This window comes from Sphaerodactylus townsendi, linkage group LG03 (genome assembly GCF_021028975.2).
Source record: "Sphaerodactylus townsendi isolate TG3544 linkage group LG03, MPM_Stown_v2.3, whole genome shotgun sequence".
Classification (NCBI taxonomy): domain Eukaryota; kingdom Metazoa; phylum Chordata; class Lepidosauria; order Squamata; family Sphaerodactylidae; genus Sphaerodactylus; species Sphaerodactylus townsendi.
The window spans coordinates 97,501,507-97,527,124 of NC_059427.1; the positions used below are offsets into that span (position 1 = coordinate 97,501,507).

The following is a 25,618-nucleotide window of genomic DNA, read 5'->3' on the forward strand; positions in this document are numbered from 1 at the left end:
TGGAGGAGATTCTTATCCATACAGAAGCGTAGCAAGAGGGAAAAGCGCCCGGTGCACTGGTGCGTCCTCCGCCCCCGCCACACCCCCACAGGGGCGCACGCCCGGTGCATTGCACCCCCTCTCTTCCCCCCTGGAGCTGCGCCTCTGTATCCATATGACTATCCCTAATGCTTCTGGGGGGGAAGGAAAGCTTGGAACAGATTAGGATGACCTTATAGTAACATCAGGCACCTCCAGTCAGTCATGCGGCAGCCTCAACACTAAGAAGTTTACCATGGCATAAACTTTCATGATTTAAATCCCACTTCATCAGATGCATGAAGCATTGTATTTAGTTAGCAGATTTCTACCTAAGGTTTCAAATAGCAGGGACCGGGGAGTAAACTTTAAACAAATCTATTATTGATAGGCTTTGTGTGCTGGTGATTTTGTGAAAATGGCTCCCTTTTAAATTGAAGGTCCTCGGGTATGTCAATTTTGCAGAAAATTCACTTTGGGAAACGGCTGGAATGGATTTGGTAACTGCCATTTGCATGTTAAATGGAGTGATCCATTTGCCATTCAGAGTTTTCGGCAGCCATTGCTAGAATTTTTTAAATGACCAGCTAAAAAGATGCTTGGTTTCATGCACCAAAGCTGGACTGTACTTTTCGTGATCTGGGACTCCTGCATGTAGTCTTGCTTTGATTACACCTGCCATGCCATGCAGAGAAGGCCAAGATCTTAGCAGAGGCTATGCCCAGGGACCCATGTGCATTGCCAGAAATGATAGAAGCAGATACCCAGAATGAGTGTGCTTGCGTTATGAAAAAGTCCAATATGCAACCACCCGAAAGCATCCTTTTCATGCTTATTAGAAATACATTGCAGTTTAAACCAACAGCAGTTACTGTTAAATGAGCTGGATAATAGAACAGACTTGTAATCATACTCTCATCCATTAAGCAGACTTCAGCTCTCAACCATCCTATGACTCTGCAGAAATATCTTCACTGGAAACCCAGTAACAATATTCTCCACCCTCTTAAAAAAAATCTACACCCATAATAACATTCAGTATTTGGGGAAGGTTACTTCCTTTTGCATGCTTCAGCAAAGGTGTAGTGTGATGACCAAGTCAGGAGGGGCAGCGCCTCCTCCTGTGTGCAATATGGAGCCCTCCCTATAAGATAGTTGTATGGACCCTCCCTATAAGGTTGTTGTAAGGACAATGAGGAAAAACCTGTGAGAAGTGCTCACGGAGCTATGGAAATATCAGGTATTTATTATCGTTATGGATCTAGGAGGTACCCCGAGAGCCAGTCAGACACATTCTCAATTCGTCTTCACTGGATGCTACTTTTTGCAATAACGTTTTGACGACCCAGTTCACCTGACCGTTCTACTACAGAGAAGCAAGTTCAGCTCCCCGCTGAAGGCAAATAGTCTCGACTCCAATCGGGAACCCGGCTTCCCGGGCATCCTCCTCCCAGTGGCCAAGACCCCTCGGGCAGCCCCAGACTGCTGAGGCACCCCTCCACGGTGTTCATTGTGACGCAACAGCTGCCCCGCTTTCCTCGCCAGCTGCAGCCTCCTCCCCACTTCCCGCCCTGACGTTTGCCGAGCAGCAGCTGCTGCCAACTTTCAAACAATGCGTGTGCGGCGGGCTCCGCCCCGAGGAGGGTTGGGCGCCGAGCCCTCGGCCAGCCCACTGGAGGCGGCTCCGGCCGCGGGGAGCCGGGGACGCTGCTGGCGGCTTCAGTGCAGGGAAACTCCGGGCGAAGGCGAGAGCGGGCGCCCCGCTGCCCTCCTCCCCCCCGTCCCTGTCAATGGCCCTTCGGAGCGCCGCGCAACTCCGCGCTCCCCGGGCGTCGTGCGCCAGAGCCTTTTGCGCGGCTTGAGCGGCTGAGGCAGTGATGGGCAACACGGCGCACAAGACTCTGCCAGGTAAGAGGGAGGTGGGCGGCTGCGGCCGGTCCTCGTGGAGAGCTGGATCCGCAGCCGTGCAAAGGGAACCGAGCGCCTCGGGAGTAGCGAGAAAAAGGACGTCTTCTCCGCCTGAGCCCGCCCTCGTGTTCTCCGTGCGAGGGCCGAAGTAGGCGCTTTTCCTCCCCACCCCACCTCTTACTGTTTTCGGTGAAAGGAGGCGCCCCGTTCCCTTGAGAGCCGTGGTCCTGTGTGCGTTCAAGCAAGAGGCTCTTGCATTCGCCTAGCCCTATTGCAATGGCAGATATTCCCTTCGTTGCTGCACGTGGCGCTTTCTGTCCCCCGCTGTTTGTGATGTCGTCTGTCAGGAAGGACAGGATCCCTCTGGCACCCGTGTCTCCTCCTGCGCTGCACTTGTGGCAAGCTGACAAGTCCCAGTTGCATGGCTGAATATGGAAGCTGGGTTACTTGAAGGAGGAGAACTTGGATGATCCGTGCTTTTTATTGTGGGGTGGGGGTTTTTTTGTGACTTGCTGAAAGGTCCCCCACCCGTTTCATTGAAAACGTTTGTTGTTTTTTAAAATCGCTACAGAATGGAAAATCTTTATTCAAGGCAGAATGGTCTGTGGTTGGGGGATTCTAATCCTTTCTGATTCTCGAATGCACGCCACGTTCTTCCCATGTGTGCTGCCCTGCTGTGTACAGAGGGAGTGGGTTATATGGCTGTCAAGGGCTGATCTGCTTTAGTTTAGTCCTGGAACCAGGGCGAATCTTGGTGCAGCCCAACCCACCTTATGCTTATTCAAAAATAGGAGGGGGAGTGGCCACAGTTCAGCGGTTGGTAGAGCACCTGCTTTGCATGCGGAAGTCCCAGATTCAGCATCTCCAGTCAAAAAGGTTCTGAGGGAGCAGAACCTTTGTTTAAAATCACAGCAAGCTGCCGCTAGCCACAATAAACAGTGCTGGGCTGGATGGATTGGGCAGCCTGATCCAGTACGAAGCCATTTCCTGCGTTCATAGAGAAGAAATATAACAATGTCTGATGGATGATTAAAAAGCAAAACCTCTGTATCCTGTGAATATACCCATAGATAAAGTCTACTTGCTGACAGTTTGCTCAACACTGTATTTATTTGAAAGACTTTGATCCTGAGTGAGTGCACTTGGAAGTCAAAAGTAGGATTTCATTCCAAATCAGTTTAGAATTGGGTTGGGCGGACGATGAGGTCACAGGAACTGTGGGGCTGGGGAAAATTCAGGGAGGGAAAGCTGTTGCTTTGTAATGGGCATTCTTGGTTGGATCAGGCATGTGTTAAAGAGGACAGATGCTGGAAGTGTGGGCCTTTGTTTTATGGCCCAGCTGAAGGCAGAGCTGGACAGTTCAGGAGCAGGTGGGGGGGGGGATTGGTTTGTTCCTCCAGTTTCTCTGTGTTTCTGCATAATAGAAAAAATAGCTTTTAAAACTTCAGGTCTTTTTATGGTTCAGCCCTTCCCCATGCCCTCCCCAGAACTGAAACAAAGACAATGAACATTTTGCAGCTGCTAGGATATAACTTTGTGCCCTGCAAGCATAACAAAAGAAACATAAATTGAATTTCCAGATGAAAAGATGCTAGTGCCAGTGAATAGAGAGAACTGCTGTCTTTCCTTGTGAAGTATTTGCTTGTGTATTGAGCTTTATTTTTTTTTTCGGGTAACAAGAAAAAATTGTAAGGCACACCTGAAATTTGTTTGATGCCATCAGTGGTTTTATTTAAAATAAAAACTTGCCCTAATATAATGGAAAGCAAATACTCCCTTCCAATTTAATAATTGAGAATGTCCTCCATCCCTACCAACGTGAGCCGGTGCAGCAGAAGTGCTTGGTAGATAAAGAATCAACTGTATTGAATTACTGCTTTTGAGTCCTTGTGAGAGTACGTCTTCCTTGCTTTTCGTTGTCAGCTGTCGTCTTTGCTTTTCATTGGAGCACACTTATATGTTGCTTGTGGGATACTGGATACCTTACGAGAGCCGCATGTTACCCTTCCAAATTGTGGCTGTCCCACCATTATGAATCTCTCTTTCAGCACAGAGACAAAACCCAGGCCTCAACTTTCTCAGTAACATTGTAAACTGTTCTAGATTTAATGGCTGCAGTTTAAGAACAAGAGTTTCCAAGTATGCTATGTTTAGCTTTATTTTTTAGTTGATTGATATACACACAGTCTCTTATACATATTTTCTCCAAAAAAGTACAGCAATGTGGTTTGATTAGAAGTTTGAATAAATATCTATCATATTAACCTTTGGTCCAACAGAGAGGATATTACTTAAAGTATTTCATCCATATAGTAGCAACTGTTCAACTGACATTATATTGTAGACCTATGATACTAGTAGACTTAAAGTGCATGAAAAGCTGGGTCAAGGTCTAAAAGCTTGAAAACCTTAGTCACAACTGCTTTGCCATCTTATTTGCACAGAACACGTGTGAAATTATCTGTTCTTGCTAATCAAGGGATCAGAATTGGTTTATTTTCACATTCTTCTACCAATGAGAAGACTTGATTCAGAAGCTCATTCTAGAATAAACTTCTAGAAATAAACCGACTGTCTGAAAGAGCTCCATGAAGTCTAGCTGTATGCAGATTGAGTTAGGTGTGTAAGCCTATTAAAACTGTAGGAGCTACAGACTCTGGATGAGATCAGGCTGAAAATGGTCCTGTCGTATGGTGGAATGATCACTAAATCACAGTACTATGGAAGACTGGGAGGGAGGGAGGAGGAAAACTTTATATCATCTGATGTAGAAAGAACTAGAATATCTCTCTCTCTTTCTCTCCACACACACCACAATGTATAGGATGCTAGGCTTCACCATTTATCTTTTTCCAGTAAGTTTTTGAATAAAGCAAGCTACACAAACATTAATGTTACTAGCTGGGAGTTTAACACCCTTGACTCTTGAAAGACCTATGCTGTTATTTAGCATAGAGCCTTCTTGTGCATTAACTCTTCAGAGCAGACATTTACTTCTGGAATTGTACAGAGCTACTTTTGCAGTGATCAAAAGCTGTTGCTTGTCCACATGGGCATTTTTTGGATCCCATTCTGAATTTAACTGCCCAGCTGCCACATTCATGACAGAGAACAAACAATTGTCTTCCTTGCAAATATTCCTCTCTTGCTTATTTAGCTCACGCTTTGGTCATATGGTACATTCCCAGTGAACAAGGAATAAGATCAGAACTGTTCTTATTTAGGTACAAGCAGCACTTTGTGGCAAAAATCCATTTTTCCATTTGGTTGTGGGGGGAATATCTGCATACAAAATGAAATGCATCAGTTTGTCCTGTTTGTTTTAAATCAGACTGTTTTGCACCATCAAATTCCACTTCAAACTGCTGTTAACAAATGTAATAATTTCCAAGGTGGAAGGTGTTACTTTCCTTTAACTGATTAAGACAAATTAAAAATTTTAATACAGAAACAAAATAGGTTTGTATTTCAGTGACACATTCTTTAATGTATTCGACATCTACAGATAAATATATACAAATACTGTAAGAGTAGTTGTGCCTTACATTCCCCAGATATGAGGGACTATGTACATAGTTTAACACAGGTGATACTGTTGATGAAATGGCCATTCCAGATCATGGCATGTCTTAACATTTGTCCACTACTACTGTTGGAGAACTTGAGACACTTCTGCACATATTCTGATACCTGGCCAATGCCTATTTGAAAATGCCAAGGATGTTTAGAATGATTTTGTGACTGGTCCATTCCTTTGGAAGGTTTTTCATCTCCCTTTCTGTAGAAATCTGAACAACTCCTTCACACCCCAACAGAAGGTACTCTTTCTTGTTTAAACAAAATAGTTTCTCTTTCCCTGTCATAGAAACAGCAATAATTTGTGGAAAACATAGGACAACCCAGACTAATGTTAGCCAAGCACTTAAACAGAATTGTCTTATCTGTGTTAAAGGTCACTTCTGGCTTTATTTTTTTATTTTATTTTCTTGATTTTGACTTTAGAGCTCAGTCTTGAAGCTTATTGATTCCATGCAAAGAAGATCCAGATCATGGGAGGAAGAAACCTTAATCATGAACATTTCTGATACACTGTCACTTTTGGTGGGCAATACTTGAAAAAACCAAAAATTATGTAATCTTTTTGAGAACCTGCCTCCTCTTCCAAGATGGCGACACTGGGGAAAGACGCTAGCTGTGCTGCTACGAAAAAAAAAAAAACGTAAAATGTAATCTTTTTCCTTTCCTACCCTCCTGTATTTATTTAACTTTAGATAAATTTGGAGAACATTTTAAGGGAGAATATTGGTTTCAACTTATGCTTGTCCATGTTAACAGCTAACATGCAAAAGATAAAGGCAGTTGTATTAACAGCAGTGGCACAGTACTGGAATGACTAATGCAGCAGGGCTAATGAAATGCTATTTCTGTATTGGGGGTGGTGGTGAAGAGATATTTGAGTGGAAAGAACATACAGATACAGCTCCTTTAAAACTTTGGAGTGGTAAAAATTGCTCTTATTAGATGACAACTCGCATGTCAATGAAGCTCACTTCTCTTACTGTTGTTATGGGCACGCTTGTTAAATTGGGTACTAACTAATTGCAGTCATTGGACCTACATTGGGATAACTTGCTCAAGGACAGTTGCTTTATTTTGTCTCCTCCTTTTGCCCTGAAGGGACCGCCAGTTTTCCTGAACAAGCTGTGTTTGTTGATAAACTTCATACCAGATAATATGTCAGTTTTGTATGCTGCAGAACATGTCTAAGAGATAAAAACCCTTCTCCCGAGGGTTCCATTCCAATAAAAACCCATGGGGCTATGATGTTTGTTCTTATTTTGGAGAGTGAGGGAAAACAGAGTGGAAACACTGTATCTTACCCAGACTTCAAGTAGTTTAAGATGGGTTTGTTGGGGTGATAGTGTGTCTAGAGACCTTCCTCACAAACTTACAACACTCAGGATTCTTGGGAGGTAAGGCTGTCACAGGCTTGGAAATAAATGCTCTGGCCCTTGAGTAGAAGTTTAATAGGCAGTTGAAATTTTTCCTGGGCTGGAGGTTAAATAACGTTCTCTTGTAAATATATTCCATTAAGTCTTTATTAAAGAGACAAGACACTTTTTTCCTCCAGGAAGTTGGGAACCCTGTTTGGAGGAAGTCATTTGCCATTAGATCTGAATTGGACTGATTGATATAGACATGTCATATGTTCCATCCTAGCTGTGCTACTGCTCACTGGCTTCCAGTGCCATTCCAGGAGGACAAATTGCGAGCTTCCAACCTCCTGCAGCTGATGAACTAGGTTTTCAACATTGCAGTGAAGGGGTAAGACTTGTTCTGACACGAAAAGCTGGCTGAGAGGCAAAGTTGATGTTCTTGAGCTGTGTGCAGAAAGCCAGTGTATAATTTTGTAACATTTTGGTGTCTTTCAAGGTAGTAATGCTCACATAGCATGAAGTTAATTTTCCCATATCAAATTTAGTTGATCGCTCGCTTACTTCTCATTCACAGGCTTGCTTGCTCTTCATTCACAGGTGGAACTTGTCTGCTGTGCTCAGTGTCTCCCTTCTGACGTTTGTTTAACCTTTGTTCCTCTTCAGCTCCACTCTGTGCATGCTTAATTATGACCTTCTTCATCTGTGCCATTTATACCTGCTGCTGGTAATGTAGTCCTAAAAAGAGTTGTACCCTTCTAAAGTCCATTAAGATTGTACTGTGATTGTAGTTCATAGTGAGATGACACAATACGAACCCAATTTGGGGGAGGGTATTGAATGTTCCTTACCAAATTCCATTGAAAGATGCATAAACTAAACAAAAAACAATGACACTTTTTTGAGCCATGTTGCTCACACATTTACTGGGGTGTGGCTACAGTGCTTCACAGGAGGATTTCAGTACTTAAGCTTTCTTCTTTTTCAATTTTTGAAAGTTCTCAACATACATTCATCCCCCCCCCCTGCTTATTCCTTCAAAGTCCATTAAGGCTGCTCTACATTGTCCTATGGATCATACAAAAGCCAGTGTCTGTTTGGATTTCATTGCAAATATTCCATTTGGCTTTGGTGCTGCTTGGTACTTTGGTACTATATTCTATTTTGACTTTGCTCCTATTTTTCCCACCAGCTATTTGTTCTGCTATAAATCCATATCGTATCTCCAACATTCATTGTTTTCAGTTTCCTTCACCCTTGGTGGCAGTTAGATCATTTCTCTGTACCTAAGATTGACATAAATCCCCTTTTTAAAAGTGTCAGCTGTCTCATTTTCTGACATCCCCCAGTCAGCCCCTATGGTTCCTCTTTTCTCCTTTTTAGGAAGCCTTTGAGTTGGCTTTGGATTTCCCCAAGAATTTGAAATAAGGATCAGAGACAAGCTGTGAAAGAGGGGTTTTTTTGGAACAATTTTTAAACTGGACTGTCTTGGATTGGGCAGCCTTTAATGTATAGACAAATGTGCACTTTTGAGATACCTTGCCCTGGATAGTTTGAAAATCATGGGGAAGAAGAGGAGGCAGTAAAAATTTCGAGACAATGAATGGCAGACATACAATGTAAACTGAGCAGCTGGTCTGAGCACAAATTGAGAAACATACCAGTTGGTTTTTGGGCTTGGACATAGTGCTTTGTTCTCTATTGACATGATCAGCAGTATAAATTCTAGCAAAGAATATTGCAAGCTCGTGGATGAAAGTACATATTTGCTTTTTTTTATTTGAATGAAGTCATAATCTCACTGAGGAATGAGTGGGGGGGAGACTCTAGCTGAGAAAAGAGAGGACTCTCACTTAGAGACTTCAGTTGAATTCATTGTGCAGCTGTAATGGTCAATGGTTTTAGACTCAAGCTTTTTGTTTGTATATCTTGAAACGAAATGAAACTATTTAGACATGCATAAAATGTAGCATGTATTTTGCATTTGGTCACATGGACTGGAGTACCAAACATACTGTTGTCAACTGCCATGGCTTGGCTGTGATTGTGAATAAATCATTTTGTTTGTAATGCCGACTATTCTGTAATTACTAATGTCATGTTTTGACCAGATTAACATCCAATGCATAGGCTCCTTTATATGTTAATCTGTAAGGAACTGCAGTCATACTATGATGATCCTTTCTCTCTGAGGACTGCTGTTAATTCCTAATATCTTTTTATTCCATTTTTCCACAACTTCAGAACTATATGTAAATAGAGTAGCCAATAATATTTAAGGTTATCCTGTGGGCCTACGGAATCCAGATGTTACTGTTATCATTTTGGAGTACTGAGACTGTATTTATATCCGCGTAGTTTTTCACGTAGCTGAAGATCCAGTTCAATGGTCTGGCATGTAACTTGCTCACAGTCTTGGCTACTGACACTATAGTGCCAAAGTCTAACAGAGCTCCCTGTTAGAATGATGGATATGAGTGCAATCTGCCTGGAAGTTCTCCTGAATAGTATTGTGTGAACCTCTTCTGTGGCTCCTATTCATTGTAATGGGGGATGGAAACCTCCCCTCCCCCCAATATATCCATCCATCCATCCATCCATCCATCCATCCATCCATCCATCCATCCATCCATCCATCCATCCATCCATCCATCCATCCATCCATCCATCCATCCATCCATCCATCCATCCATCCATCCATCCATCCATCCATCCATGGATGACTTTGGCCTCTCACTATACTGGTCTTAATGGAACCCAAAAACTGCTACCTTGAAGAGACTGCCTTTCTTTATGTTAAAATTAACTCTGTGTTCTTCCCCCCAAAAAAGTAACCATTGGGCCACAGGCTTGACAATTACAATTTGTTTAGCTTTTCTTTGGTTATATATTTGATACTCGTTTTCACACTTAGCTGAATGAATACTTGTCTCTTGTTACCTCCTTTTTTGGCAGTATGGAAATTATTACAGCTCATTCTTTCTGTTTACTCTATTTTCTGAAATGATCAGTTGAACACTTGAAGCTGCCTTCCCCTGAATCCGACCTCTGGTCTGTCAAAATTGGTATCGTCTACTCATGCTGGCAGTGATTCTCCAGGAGATGTTTGTCACATCCACTACTTGATCTTTTGTAAACATCCCAATTGGACCTGGGATGTTACACATACAAAACAAATGCACTCCCACAGAGACCCAGTTCCTCCCAATCTATGGTACTGAAATCCAAAGAAGTCAAATATATAGTAAATGGTATTGCATCTACAGTTTATTCCCTCAGCACTGGTGCAAATAAAAAAAATTTTTTGAAGTCTTGCTTTAAGTTCTTGACTGGAATGAGAACCTTAACGTATAAGTGATGATGATGATTCATTAAGAGGTTACGTAACACCCCTGCTCATATTATAAAAATCATTCTGCAAATCAGTTCGACTCTTTTTCTAATCAAAGATGGAAATAAATATTTCTACTCCTTGGCAGCACCCATGAATTAAACTAGTTTTGTTTTTTAACTTGTTGTTTGAATCAGTGAGGCCTGTAGGGGAATCTCATAGAGGATCCTCAATTCCAAAGGTCTCCAGGAACTGATTGAATAGTGAAGCTTAGCAACACAAGTGGATTTGACAAGATGTATAATGTGCATATACAATGTGTCCAAAGAAAAGTGTGTCTTGTGGGTAAGGGCAGGAAGAGAGAGAATTATTGAGGCATACTAGATGGTGTTTCGTGAGGAGTATCGTTCCCTCTTTCCATTGTTGACCCTGAATGACACACATCAGGACAATTGGATTCAAAGGGGTAGCTCAGCATTCCTGTACTTTCATAGTTGTGTAGGAGATGGAATTGCATCAAGTGGAGCTTTTTTCATTCTCAAGCAGCACCTGTTGACTTTAATTCCTTTATAAAACCATTAAAAGTCCAAGAAGTTTATCCTCCTTTGCAAGGGATTACCCAGTCTTCCTTTTTTTCTGTGAGATGGCTTAGACTTAGTTCTGCCTGTGCGACTGGGTACATTGGGCAACAAGCGTTCTCCAACTAGTTCGGTCGGCTGCGATGAGTTCAACTTTGTGCCGTGAGATACGAGCCTTGTTAAGATCTTCTTTCAAGGTCTGGTGCCATGTCTTCTATGATCTACCTCACTTTCCTCCAGATGGTACCCATCCCATCGCAGTCTTCAGGTGACTGTGACCTGGTAGGCATAGGATGTGTCCAGCAAGACGCAACTGTCGCTCTGTTGCAACTTCCTGCAGCCTCTGTATACCACTTCTGCACAGAATTTCCTTGTTTGTAATGTGGTTACAGTAAGTGACTCCAACAATCTTGCAAAGGCACTGCTGCTGGAAGACGTTCAGCTTTTGAGCTATTCTTGCAGTGGTCTTCCATGTTTCACTGGCGTAAATTGCAGTTGGTACAATGATACTGCTGATGGTATTTTTCATCCTAGAATTGATGGTAGATGTTGAGATGATATGGGGAGAATTCTGCTTAGGGCAAATATGTGTATTAAATTTCACTTGAGAAATAAATTAATTCTTTTAGCTTCTGCTCTGAGAATCTTTTTTCTTATACTTTTGATCAGAACATTTACTGCTCCATCCCATTTGTTACATGTAAACAGCAAACCTTCTGGTCTTCGCTATGGTAATGCCAAACCCCCTTTGAATTCAGGTTTCAGCTACCATCCCTCCCCCACCTTTTCTTATGTAAGACACCTCTGCATGTTTTGTTACTGCTGCTGAGGAGCAAGTAAGATTAGATTCAGAAATCTGATAAAACCACACTTTCTCTCCACCTCCCCCCATTCCTACAATTAGCTTTGGTTTTGTCATTGGTTTTATTTTTTAGTTAGTTCCTTTGTTCTGTTTCTTACAATGTTGTGGTTTTTTCATTTCATTTCTGGAAGCTTCAACGCCTTCTCAGTTGTTATCTTGAGCTTCCTATCCCCGATAGGGATTGTTCTGTGGGTAGGTAGCCCTCAACTCAACAGTTTGATTCTCACTGCCTGCAATCCTTTTGATAAAGTAGACTTTTGACTACCAAAGCCCATGTCACAATATAGTTCTTAATGGGGGGTCTCTATTATTTTTGCTACCAAATAATAATGCAGTCATCTTTTGCATGGTTACACATGGTGATTTTCAATTAAGTTCCCATTTTGTTAAGAATATCCATGCCCCCACGATTTTCATGCCCTAAGAATTTGTGAATTATGAGATCACACATTGTTTTATTGCAGAATTTCAGTTGATGTCATAGGCCAAAACATTTGGAGTTCTCACAAGAAATGCAAAGGCAGGGCCAATGGAAATAGTGCCACTACAATCTCCAGGCAGCAGTTTTTCCATTGCTTCTTTGCTTTTTTTCAAAGTGAAGTTGTTTTACTTCTTCTGTCTCTTGAGTACCTGTTAAATGTTAAAGCTGCTTACCATGTCTGACAAGCTCAAGATTAATGAAAAATGACCCAAGGTTTTAAAAGGTAGGAAGATACAATGAAGTAATTCTCTCCCCCCCTTACACACAGACATTTAAACATTGTAGCTATACGGCTGTTTTTTCAAGTGTGTGTGGTTTATATCGGTTTTGGAAGGGAGACTCTTAATCATTCTTCAACCTACAGAGAATAAATAGAAAGTTCTCCTTGATTTTCTGTGATGACTTTAGAGTGCAATTTCACGTCATAAGATTGGCCTCCTAGTAGAACAAAGCAAGAGAATATTGGGGCTTGCGGTGGTCACATAGTTTAAGATGATGACCTGTAAACAGTGATTTAGTAATTGGCATGAATGAGATAAACCCTTTTAAAGTCCTTCTGTAGGAATTAAGAAGCTTATTTCACCTTTTGCTGGCATATGGGACCAAATACATAGGAAAGAACACTTGAGTATGTGTCTTGTATTACATTATGTTACCATATGAGCCCACTGCGTTCACAGTTGAGGCCTGTAGAACAATTTTTCATCATATGAAAATTACCATATTTACTTGTATATGTCCATTTTACTCCTCAAAACTCAAGTAAAAATAACCGAATGCATTTGTTTCATAACGCTTGTGGTCCCTGTACATGTATGTACCTCCTTCTCAACAAACTCTCTGCTTCTGCCCCCTGCACGTAGATAGTTAGACAAGCAGAAGGGGAGTTCCCTCAAGTGGCGACTTCAGCATATGAAGAAAAGGATGATCAAGACTGAAGCTATGAGCCTGCAAAGGACTCGGAAACAAGATGGAATGAGAAACTTGTACCAAGAAATTTCTGAAAATTATTCTACATATTCCTACATGTATAAGCACACCCTTTTAGTGTATTTTTGTTCATTCTGAAACAATGACCATAATTTAGTTTGTCTTTACAGTCACTAATGTTTAGAATTCTGTGTTGCCAGTGGAACTGCAATGAAGAAGAGGGTACATGTCTTAGTAATACAATATGAGTTTTGCATTGAGGAAGTTCCAGGTTCAATCTTAACGTCTAAAGTTAGTATTTTTAAGATCAGAAGTAAGTGCAGAAAGACCTGTAGCTAAGACTCTTGAGAACCAATGCCAGCCAGAATAGTCCAGGGAACCCTGGCCTTTTTAGGTCTGTGGTGACTTTGGGGATTGTAACATAAGTACAAAACGGCCACCAGAAGAGCTAGAAATGGCTTCAGTTCTGCATTTCTGGTTTGCCTACACAGAATTTCACCTTCATTGTGAAAACTTTCAAAAAGCCACTCATCAACAGCCAAAGATGCTCTTTGCAGAGGTCCATCATATGATGGCGCTTTCCTCCCTCCTCCTTTCAATCTAGTTAGCTCAGAAGGAAAAGATGCTGGCTGACAAAGAGGGAGGAGGCCGGTTCCTTTTAACTTTTTTTCAACAGGAAGAATTGGAGAGGTGAAAGAAAGGATCCCATATCAAATAGCCTTTGGGAGGAAGGGGAAGGTAGAGGTGTCAGCAACTGCACAAACACAACAGCCAATCAAAAAAGGCACTGTAAAAGCCAAAGCAGAGCAAAGAAATGATTTTAGCCAGTGGGACAGAGGAAGGGTCTACATCAGTGGTTCTCAACCTTCCTAATGACCCACAGGTTGAGAACTGCTGATCTACATCAAGTCAAAATCCACTTGCTAAAACAAACATCTAGTCAAATCTGCCACATTTCCAATGCAGGTCAGCGGGTGTAAGAAAATATGTCCCATGTGCTCCGTGTCAGGGACCCTTGGAATAGACAGTGCCGACCTTAATAGATGAATGATATGTCTTTGTATAAAGAAGCTTCATGTTTTCAGAGTGAAAAGACAGACTTTCTCTATTTTTTATTACCCTGGTTGTGAGTTTAGTAGGATATGTAAAGGATGTTAAAGAGTAATTGCAGTATACTAAATAATACACAGGGGACAATAACAGGGATTCCCTTCTCTCTCTATTTTATGTACCACTGTTGTGGCTAAACAACGCAAGGAGAAGTATCAACTACAAAATACAAACACAGTATTGGATCCTGAAAACCGGCTATGTTTGCTCTCCTCTCTTTGGCATTAGCACTACCCTTCCTCTACCTGCCCTAACTATAGTTAAGCATTTGACTGATATCATTTTTAACTAGGGTTTATACTAAATAGATTCCTTTTTAGCTAGGATTTGCAAACCATGGTCAACAGGGTTTCCCAGTCAGTGTTGCCTGCTGAAAGCATTAATAAAGGATGGGGGAAATGTAATGCTTAACTAGTAGCCCTTCCATTTGTTTACCATGAAGTATGTGGCTAGTCACGGATAAATTTTTCAATAGTATGAAAAATATTTTTTTCACTGTCTCAATGCTGTTTATATTCAAAAGTCTAATATTGTCAATATTTTAAAACATGTGAACTATGGTATGAAAGCTTTGCACCTCAATGTGATGCTTTCCTTGTTTCAAGAGAAGACTGCATTGGTTTAATAAGTCAGTAGCATGTTGTTAAGGTAACAGTGAATGTTCAGAATCTTGACTTGAAAATGGCTGTGTTTCATGCTCTTGTATACATACCCCAATCCCTTGTCTAAGACTGTCTGTACTGTTTGATGTTTATCCTGATTCAGTTTTGTGAAGTAATGTCTAACAGTGTGAGGAATCTCCCTGTTTTACATTCAGCCTTTGAATAGCAAAACTGTCTATTATTAAACAATTGGTCTAAAAGAGCAATAAAGTTATTAAAGACCATGTAAGTTAAAGAGGCGATTTGGGAGACAGGCATTTTATGTGTTTTAAACACATCAATATTCATTTTGATAAAGTTCTGTGAAGAGATCTGAGTGTGCATAAATATCACAGCTGACAAAAATTAACTTCATACCGAGTTAATATCCTGGCATTTCATGGCAAATTAGTGCATTGTAATGTGTTTTGTTGTGGTGATGATGGTAGGGAGTCTAATCTATGTACAAAATGTCCCCTAGAAGAACTGGCTTCTCTAGCCATTTTGTGGTCAGACACAATTTTTGGTATTTGTATTCTGACCTCATAAGGAATATTCCTAGCAGAAATTGGGGCAGGGTGGGTGGATTTTTCCAGAGGTTTATTTTTCAGCAGAAATCTTTCAATTTCTAAAGGTTAATTGTTTCATAAAATTAATAACAATGAATCGATGCCATTGCCAAGGCAGTATTAGGCAAGATTGGCATGTTCAAAGTTGTTAATCATGTTTTTCGAGTAACCATCCCTAGGAATTGCTTGAGAGTGTATGTTTGACTGATTTGTAAACTAGGGATGGGTGGGGAAAGTCATAAGTATAAAAATACAAATTAAAAGCAAGTTAAAAAACCCCCATTGAAGATGCAGGTCAAGTCAAGCTAAAATTATTATTTATATGTTTCCTTTCATATAGAACTAGCAAGTGATGAGGTGCCCCAGTGATCTCCATGGGTGAGAGTTAAATTCCATTTAATTTTATTCCCGTTGCACATCATGCACAGTCCTTTGTATTTGCTAATATTACAGTGCAGTTGTAAGCATGCAAACTTAGAAATAATATCGAGTTTAGTGGAACTTGCTGCCTAGTAAGTTTGTTTAGGATTTTTGTATGCCAACCACTTTCAATGCATTTGCCCCCCCTTCTTTAATTTTCATAATATAAGAAATGTGTATGCTGCATTATCTTGACATTTTTACCAATATTCAAATAAAAACATTTTTGCATAAACCGTTCAATTTGTTTGAATGTCACATTTATACCTCAGGATTTATGTTTTTCAAATCTAATCATATATTCATTTGGTTTTGTTGTTTTGTTGTTTATTGGGACATAAAATGAACAGATACTTTAAAATTTGTTTACAAAAGATAAGTAAAGATAAGTATGCTAAATCAGTTTATGCTGTACTTAGGGAATCAGGTAATTTCTGGGGGAAATTTTGATGGGTGTCAGTGATTTCATGTTTGAAAAATCCCCCAGGTCTTCATTTTTGGGCACTCACTTAAAAAAAAGGTGCCAGAACTTTATAGGACTACTCCCGTAGCTCTTCATTGCTTCCTTCCGCATTATGGGATCAGGTGATGCCTATGGGATAGCAAATAGGGAGACAGTCATAGGTTTTTCATATGTTGGTTGTTTGAGATGTGAAGATTCCATTTATATTTTACATTCAAACTACAGACAGTTGTGTTCATAGCGCAAAGCAACAATCACCACCATTACTGCCTGTGTTCCATCTTATAATGATGGGTGTGGATGAGGGGTATTTTATCCAAGAATACGTACGGAGCAAAATGAATGCAACACATGAAACTCCTGTACATCCAGAGCCAGCTGAAGTCAAAAACATCAAAGATGGAGATACTTTGGCTGGGTCAGGGGATGGGGGTGGTGGAGATGAACAGCATTTGACTTTTGACAAAATGCAGTTAATACCTGTGCCAACCATCAACTATAGAGGCACAGATCATAAATGTAACATTCCTGGCTTTCTACCACCTTTGCTCCTGACACCCTACTTTTCCCAACCTGATATAGCCACAGTGATCCAGCAATGTTCACCTCCAAGCCGGACTATGCAGGGCTATCCTTGAGCCTACTCCAAAACCACCAGCTGGTGCAAAATGCAGTCCTTACTGGGACCCCATGCTGAGCACATGTTCAACTGGTCCTCTGCCAGCTGCTTTGGCATCAAGTGGAGTACCGAATAAGGTTTGAGGTTTTAGTACTCACTTTCAAAGCCTTAAATAGTCTGGGGCCATCATACCTCTGGGATTGCCTCTCCCAATATGTTCCCCAAAGAGCGTTATGCTCAGCTAATAACAACTTCTTCTGATCCGTGGCCTGACAGCTGTCCTCAACAAGGGCCAGACCCTTTTTGGCACTGATGTGACCTTGGTGGAACACTCTGTCAAGTGAGATGCGGGTCCCGTGAGATTTAACACACTTTCACAGGGCTTGTAAGATAGAGATGTTCTACCAGGCGTATGGTTGAGGCAGCAACAGTATCCATTGGTTGGTCTTCCTCCTTCCCCCTTCTCTTTTCCCCAAGGTAGCAGTCACACAGCAGATCTACAGATTTCTCCAAACTTATAATTCACAATGGACTCATAACAAATAACAAAGTACTGCAAGGTGTTTAAATGAGAGAGAAATGGACTCTGGTAAAATACCCTTTACAATCACCTTCTTGTTCCCAAAGAAGCTCAATGTCAGAGATATTGGATTCTATCACATAGGCCTGCAAGTTGAACTCTATCCCCTCTTTTCGTTGATTTTCCATCATAACCAAATACCTTTCTCCTTGTTCCATTATAACCAGATATCTAACACCCTGGCATAATTGCTCTAAGACCCAGTTGTCTAACAATCCTAATAGTGTATAACTGCTATAAGATAAATTTAGAGATTTTCAGTTAAACTGGACAATAATGATAGACATGTTTTATTGACCTTTATTATTATTTAATGTTGAAGTCACTCTGAACCCATGAGGAAAAGGGTGAGTTATACAGTGAATAAAATAAATAATGTCAACAATTTCTCCATTGTCTACTTCAATTGAAAGAAAATTTTCAGGGTTTCAGACACAGATATACCTGCTACATGAGATCATTTTAACTAGAGATGCCACGGGTTGATGATGTGTTTGAACAGCATGTCCAGTTATGAGCTATGGCCCCTGAATCTTGCATGGGAAGGAACTTTGATGAAGGAAGAATTGATATCTGAAGATTCAAATACACAAAAGTTTCCTATTTTATCTTAATGTATTAGTTGTCAGTCACACAGACTGTATTCAGATGTCACAACAAACTCCTATTAAACAAAGGTTTATTCATGTTATGCTTGGAAACAGCTTGCTTGTGGTCCTCACACACTTCCGTTGCTCCTTCCTCCTTTCCATGTGTAGTGTTTAGTCAAGCACTTCCCAGTTTGATCAAGCTTTAATTTACTGTGCTGTCTGAATACAGCTACCTTAGCACATTGCCATTTATTGCCCCACATAAACTAGGATTCTGAACCGCAGATAGAAATACTGCATCCATACACCCCAAATGTGGGCACAGAACACATTTCTGGTGATTGCAGCCAGAGGGACCAGTTGTTCCTTGGCTTGGTATTTTAATCTTGCATACATTGACTATAAGCTGTACATTTTCTTGATCAGAGTTTGCTGTTAAAGATACTTGCAGCATTTGGGGACTGACGTAAGTGAAGTATGTTACTAGAACATTTCTACGTCTCAGAAGTATATTCTGTTCCTCATGTCTTCCTGCGACTCTTGTGGATCCTGCCAGATTCTCCCACGTATCATCTGTTTGTTGTATCATCTGTCCTCATAAATGCTTATCAAAGCTGTTGATCTTTCAGGACATCTTGATTGGATTCTTGTGCAGTAAAGATAAGTCTGGCCTTAACTTCCAAAATGAGGTGGCTAAGTTTCAGCCCTCAGGCTATGTTCTCTAGAAATTTGGAAGTGACTAGTCCAAAGTAAGTGATTAGTTCGAAGCAAGTGGTTGGAGGATTAGATTACAGGCAGTGTATTTCATGATACCAAGATATTGTGTTCAGACTAACACAGGCTGCAATTGATATTCATGCAAGGAGAGGATGTGATTTGCACCATCCTCAAATATATAGCTGTTTGTACTTCAAATCCTGTTATTTTCCCTGTCAAAAAGGCAAAAGCTACATATGAAATAGGAGGGGAAGATTTGTATTTCCATTTGCCTCACTATGGTCCTGTCTCATAACTTCAAAGGTTTTTATTCCTTTTTATTTTCCTTTAAAGTACATTTAGGCAATTGTGTTAATTTCCCTTGTCTCTTTGTTAATCTGTTTTAACAAAGATTAGGACCTCTTTTGTGCTTGACCAGCATGGCATCTACTTTTGCGTGGCTTCTTCCCATACCACCAAAGTTATATTTGGAAGCCAGCAACATGTGGGCAAGGCCAATTGCATAGATTATCCCTGTAATATAGTTCTTCTTCCTGTTCAGGCAAGGATCAGATGAGGGAAATCTGCATAACTGACCCTTCCCAGATGTTTCCATCTTCCAGATGTTACCGCAAGATTGTGGGAAGCAGCTACTGTCACTGAAATAACAGAGAGAGGAGCCCAGAGCCTGGCTGTTTTGTAGCTCCTTTTCTTGCTGGATTTTTAAAAAGCAAATTCCATATAATATGCAATTTGCTTAGTACAAGTGCACAAAGCAACATTTTAAAAGCAAGTTTAACACAAAAAATAGACAAGGTAGAAACATTTGTGTGCAGGAAACACGCAAACCTTCGTCCTTGGGCAGTAAGGAAAAAAACAGAATTGGTGCATTGAAATCCCACAAGAGGTTGGTTTTGGGCTCCCTCTAATGACTGACTGGCCAACACAGTCTTTGGCTCTTGTCACTTTTCTCTGTTCCAAAGGCCATCAGTGTTAGTTTTGTTATATATGTATTCCTTTCTGTGTAAATAGTACTTACTGTTAGATTCATGTCGCTGCCTTTTAACTGAACAGTCAGATGTTCTGTACCATTATATAGGTGACAGCTTTGTGAATCTGAAAATCCTCTTCCTCTCACAAATGGCAGTGTGGTTAATCAACTCATAAAGATATATGTGGATGGTTGGATGATCTACAAGTAAAGAGTAGGACAGTGGATTATGTGTGTAAAATTGAAGCTGCTTCTCCTGTTTACTTGGCTTGGCTTATCCAAGTTTGTGTTTCCTGAATACAGTCTATATTTATATTTCAAAGTCTCCTGTAAGAAAGGCTGTAGGGAGCTTCAGTGGCATTACCCACCTTATCATTTTGTATGCCCAAGTTGTTCTGTTTTCAAGCAGAACAAAATTAATTTTGCCTCACAGCCCTGTGAGCTCAAGGGCTATTTATTTATTTTAAAGATACCATCTTATATTTTTTATGTGGGAAGTCATTTCTCGGACTTCCCTCCCCCCAATTTTTTTGTTGTGCACATAAATGGCTCATCATATGAAAACGAAGTGGTAAAACCTTTTGCTCAGTTTGCCAAGCCATTGGAAACAACCTCTTTTCTCAGACAGCTATAGTTTGTGCTTTCATAGTTTGTCCAGATATAACAGCAAAATATAGCTTTCTGCCAAACATGGAGGGGAGAGGGAGTCAGAATGAATGAAGGGAGTAGGGAGTACTCATAATGTCAAATGATGTTTTGGTATTACATCTGAACTGAATCATGGGCCCATTATGCATGGAATGCTGAGCTCAGGGCTGTTAGCTGCATAGAGGGGCTATAGGGTGATCTCTTCATCTTTCTGTGTTTACACGCAAGGAGACATTCACCGCAAGGAGACATTCACTGTTTTTACACGCAAGGAGACATTCTCCCCCACTCTGGCAATGAAGAAAATTAAAATATTGCTGACAGTGATGTCGCTTGGCACGGGGAGAATGGAATTTGAAAGTGGGGCTCAGGGAAATACTTCCGAACAAGAACTCTTGCTGTGATGGACTTTCACCTCTGCTGTGCAGCAGACAATTGGTGCATAATAGGCCACTGTATAGTATTCATCCCCCCCATCAAAGTTTGCATTGAGTTTTATTGAACTTAAATTATGAGTTCCAGAATCATAACCATGTCGAAATCAGTGAACTTACTTGAACCTTTAACAGCAACCTGATTAATGCTTGTCTCTAACTTTTCATCTTGTTTATATATAATGTATTAGAGAATCCTTTTCAGTTTCTCACTGTTATTTCAGAAGGTATCAATAGTAAGTGCTTTGTTCAGAAGTCATGCTTTCTTTGAAGGCATATCATTTTTCATCACTGGAAGTCTGCAACCAGAGTAAACTTTAAAATTCTAAACAGAAACCAAAGCTAAACACAGGTCAGTTATAAATGGAGGCTTTAAAAAAGGGCTGGGAAACACTATTGATACAAGTAAGAAGATGGTGTCATTTTCCCCAGTTGGGCTCTTGTGATAAACATTTGGACAGATGCACTCAGCTACATGTATATCCTTTGAGTTTAAATATTTAGAATTTTTCCCTCATTCCTTCCTCGTTGTCCTTTACCACCAACCCTAGTTTCCCCCCATATTTCTGTGTGATTCAAAATTATCCATTTCCATTGACGAATGACCTGCAAATGCCTCAGTTCTGTAGGATTTTGTTTGATGTTTTCAGGTGAGTGCAGAGAGAAAGCATGCTTGCAAAAAAATTCTTGCTTCACTTTTTTTCAGGTGAAGAGATTTGTCACTAGCTGCGTGTCTGTCAAGAGGCATTAGTGTGTGCTCATCTAATGGGCTTCTAAGAATCATCTTTGCATGTGGGTAGAATAAGCCATGAAAGTCTCTGTGGCTTGCATCTTAATTTGAAGAACGTTCAAATTAATTTGAATAATTCTCTGTTCATAACTGGTTTACAGCAAGTAATTTGAGCTCTAAACTGTTTAGGGCAGCAATCTGGAATCCTTGTTTCCTCTGTAAAGCTTTTCAGATAACAAGTTTTTGTTTATATAAATGGCTCATCACTGTACTTATGATTTAATGGTTTGATATGGAGTTTGAACTGTGAGATGAATAGATAATTAAAAGGAATGAAAATCAGGCAAATGTATACAGTTTGCATGTTGGCTGTGTTAATTTAAACTACAGAACATGCTTTTAAAACACATTTTAATATCTTGGGTGCAGCCAGAGAAACAATAAACGTCTACAGTAGAGAAGAACTGTATGGAAAGTGCGGGATAAATGCCCTGATCAGAAGGAAAATCTTTGCAAAAGGGTGCTGTCTCCTTCATTGTCTCGGGGCTATATAAACATTTGTGAGGAAAAACATTTGTTCTTGTGGTAATAAGAAAGTTACTCAGCTATCCTGGGTCTCTACTAGAGTTCCTCTGGGTCTCTCTCAGTACTGCCTCCACCACCTTAGGATTAGCAGCGAGCAGCCTTCTGTCACTGGGTGCTAAAGAATTGGCTCAGTCTTTTTGTCTCTCTCACCCTGTCACACCCCCAATTGTCATACTCACTCATACTAAGGGAGCAGGGATCAACCACTGCCTCTCTACTCCCCTCTCTGGGTTTATGTGACTTAACAAGCACACACAAGTAAGCAGGCTAACAGAAAAAGTGATAAACCCACAATCCTTCAGCCCTAACAGTTACATACCCCAAGTTTGGAAAACTAGGGTAGGTTATTGCTTTTTCAAGTTGCTAGTATATTCAGAAAGTATCCACTACCTTCTTATGGTGGTTTGGAATTTCCCCCTTTGTGGTCTTGGAAACATATGCTCAAGATGGAGTCCAGTGTAACATTAGACTGCTTAGAGAGGATTTCATTAAAATAGAGTGAGCTTAAGTGAGCCTCATGGTCAAAAGAAAAATATGAGAACTGTGTTGGGGCGGGTGGGGGGGCGGGAACCAAGGGACATTGACTGTTCTTGCATAGACAACTCCTGAGGCACCAGGCATCCACTCTCCTCATTGCATGTGGGAGAAATCTGAGGAGAGGAACTGACTGCTTGTGCCAGATAGGGCAGCAACCATGTCTGCTCCCTACAAAGTGCCAGGAAGGAGAACAGACAGGTGGATGAACATAGAGAAGCATTGAATGGCCAGGCTGAGCAGCAGGCAGTTCAGGGAGGGCTGGGCAAGCAAGATTCCCGCTCCTCATGAGCTTCTGAGCAGGCAGGAAGGAAGTGAGATGATAAGCGAATGGTATAGTTCTCAGTGTTGTATTTTCTACTCTGAACCATCCTAGCTTTCCAGACATTGATCACAGAGATGGTGATCCAACCCCTTGGCCATTTTAATTTACTCTTTCCAGCTCCACAATATTCTTTTTGAGATGGAGCAACTAGAACTGTACTGAGTATTTTGCAGCACAGTCATATTTAGATCTATTCAAGGGCATTACAATGCTCGCCATATTTTCAGTCCTCTGCTCTTATAGTCCCTATCTAATAATAAGATATCTAATAATCCCTAGCATAGAATTTGCCCTTTTCATGGATGTCACATGCTGAGTTGAGGTCACATGCTGAGTTGAACTATCTCCCAGTTTGAGAAATCATCTAAAAAGTAGGTATTTGTGAGAAACTGTACACAGTTTCATACAGGTCTTTTGAAATGATTTAAAAACATTTAAATACTTAAGAGAGGAGTGATCTCATTTACTAGTATGTATGACCTTCACACAGCACAGCAATCATAGAGTATTGCTCTGCCCACAAGGCATTCTGTGTAACCCCACTCCAGTGAATGGGGGTTGTAGCCTGGCCTAGCGATAGCATACGCCCAGCCCTTGGATGCACTGCTACGGATTACCCTCTGCTCATCAACTTGGATCCAATCGTATCTTCGTATAGTGCCTCATCTTTTGGCCTTATACAGTGAAAGAAAATCAACAAGTATCTAGGTGGCTCAGGATATGCTGTTGTGCTGTGTATTATAACTCCCATTTCTGAATGGGGGGAAATCATGCAAAATGTCAGGAAATGTAGGTGTAAAAATAGCATTTTCTAAGTTGTGAAGATTTTTTTCCTTGTGATGTTATATGTAAGACATTGTAAAGCCTATTTCCATTATAGGTGATATGCTTGTACTTTCTCCTGCACTTCTAAACAAGGCAAATAGTTTACTTCAAATTCTTATCTTGGGAGTACTGATTGATGGGAGAAGACTTGGTCTTTGTGGGTGACACAGACCTCTAGTTTTAATAATTTGATATAAGAAATTACTGCTTATTCAATGTGAAAGCAAAGTGTGGAGAAATTAATCTAGGTTTGCTAATTTCAAGAAGTGATTGTGATTTTTCTTAAGAGGCATTTAAATTTGTGACTAGAAGAATGTGTTTAAAATGTATTGGAATAATCTATTAGGTTCCATATGTGTAGGATATTGAGCCTGAAGGGAAAATGTAACAGTTATTTAAAGACACAGAATGCAGTAATTGATTATATTACTCTGTGTTGTGTTACCTTTTAAAGTCATGCCTGCAGAATTCCTTCCTGCTGTTCGTTCTCCTTGCATTCACCAATGAAACATTTTATTGGGCTTGATGTTTTAAAATGATGCAGTATGCTCTGTGTTTTGAAGAAATTCAAAATGTACTGTCGGTTTTGCACACACAAATGTCAGCAGCAGAACAAAGTGGGAGCAGACAGTTTTTTTAAATTTTGAAGGCTTAAGGATGGGTATTTTTGGTGAAATAAAGAGTCCCTAATACATGAAAGATGCAAAAAATAGATAATATGGTATATAAAATATAATGAATTTCATTTTGTGTTTTCATAGTGACGGAGGGGAATTTGAAATGCCTGCTGAAGATAACCTGTGCCATGCAGATTATATAGTATAGTGTGGCTGTAATAAATATCCTTTGTTGATGGTTAAGTTTAGTTTCTGTTAATAGGACTTCCATATATGCTGTGACAGTATAGCATAAAAGAACCATGGCTGGGTATAAGGGCACACACTTTACATTCAAAGTCTCAGGTCAATCCCAGGCATCTCCTGGAAAATAGTCTTGATTGGCAGATGTTAGAGAAGATCTGTTCTCTGCCTGAGACTCTGAAGAGCCCCTGCTTATCATAGTACTGGATTAGATGACCCTGTGGTCAGTATGAGATACCACATATACTCGCATATAAGTTGACTTTTTCAGCACATTTTTTGTGCTGAAAAAGCCCCCCTCGACTTATACATGAGTGAGGTGTTTTTAAAAAAATATTTTAGGGTTTTTACTTTGTCGGCCTCCAGGGGGTGCAGTTTTTAGGCTAGCGCAGGGGTAGGGAACCTGCGGCTCTCCAGATGTTCAGGAACTGCAATTCCCATCAGCCTGGGCACCAAAATTTCAGGCTATCATCAGGTGACACGACTGATGATACCAGCCAGGTTTGATAAAGTTTGGTTCAGGGGGTCCAAAGTTATGGACCCCCAAAGGGAGTGCCCCATCCCCCATTGTTTCCAATGGGAGCTAATAGTAGATGGGGCTACATTTTGAGGGTCCATAACTTTGGACCCCTTGAACCAAACTTCACTAACCCTGGGTGGTATCATCAGGATAATCTCTTGCTGATACCAGCCAGGTTTGAGGGTGCCTGTCAGGGGAGGAATGTTTATGTTAGCAGTACCAACATTTCAGAGTATCTTTAGGAGACCCTCCTGATGATACCACCCAGGTTTGGTGATGTTTGGTTCAGGGAGTCCAAAGTTATGGATCCCCAAAGTGGGTGCTCCCATCCCCCATTGTTTCCAATGGAAGCTAATAGTAGATGGGGCTACCCTTTTGAGGGTCCATAACTTTGGACCCCCTGAACCAAACTTCACCAAACCTGGGTGGTATCATC

At 40.7% G+C, this 25,618-nt stretch overlaps 1 protein-coding gene across 1 annotated transcript in view; it reads left to right on the top strand.

The window, feature by feature from the left end:
• The first annotated feature begins 1,627 nt into the window (after window positions 1-1,627).
• NEURL1B (neuralized E3 ubiquitin protein ligase 1B) overlaps window positions 1,628-25,618 on the top strand; it is a 64,791-nt gene continuing 40,800 nt past the window's right edge. The window contains exon 1 of the mRNA XM_048490278.1: window positions 1,628-1,926. Coding sequence (XP_048346235.1) covers window positions 1,896-1,926 — 31 coding nt within the window. The 5' untranslated portion in view covers window positions 1,628-1,895. The remainder of the gene's footprint in view (window positions 1,927-25,618) is intronic.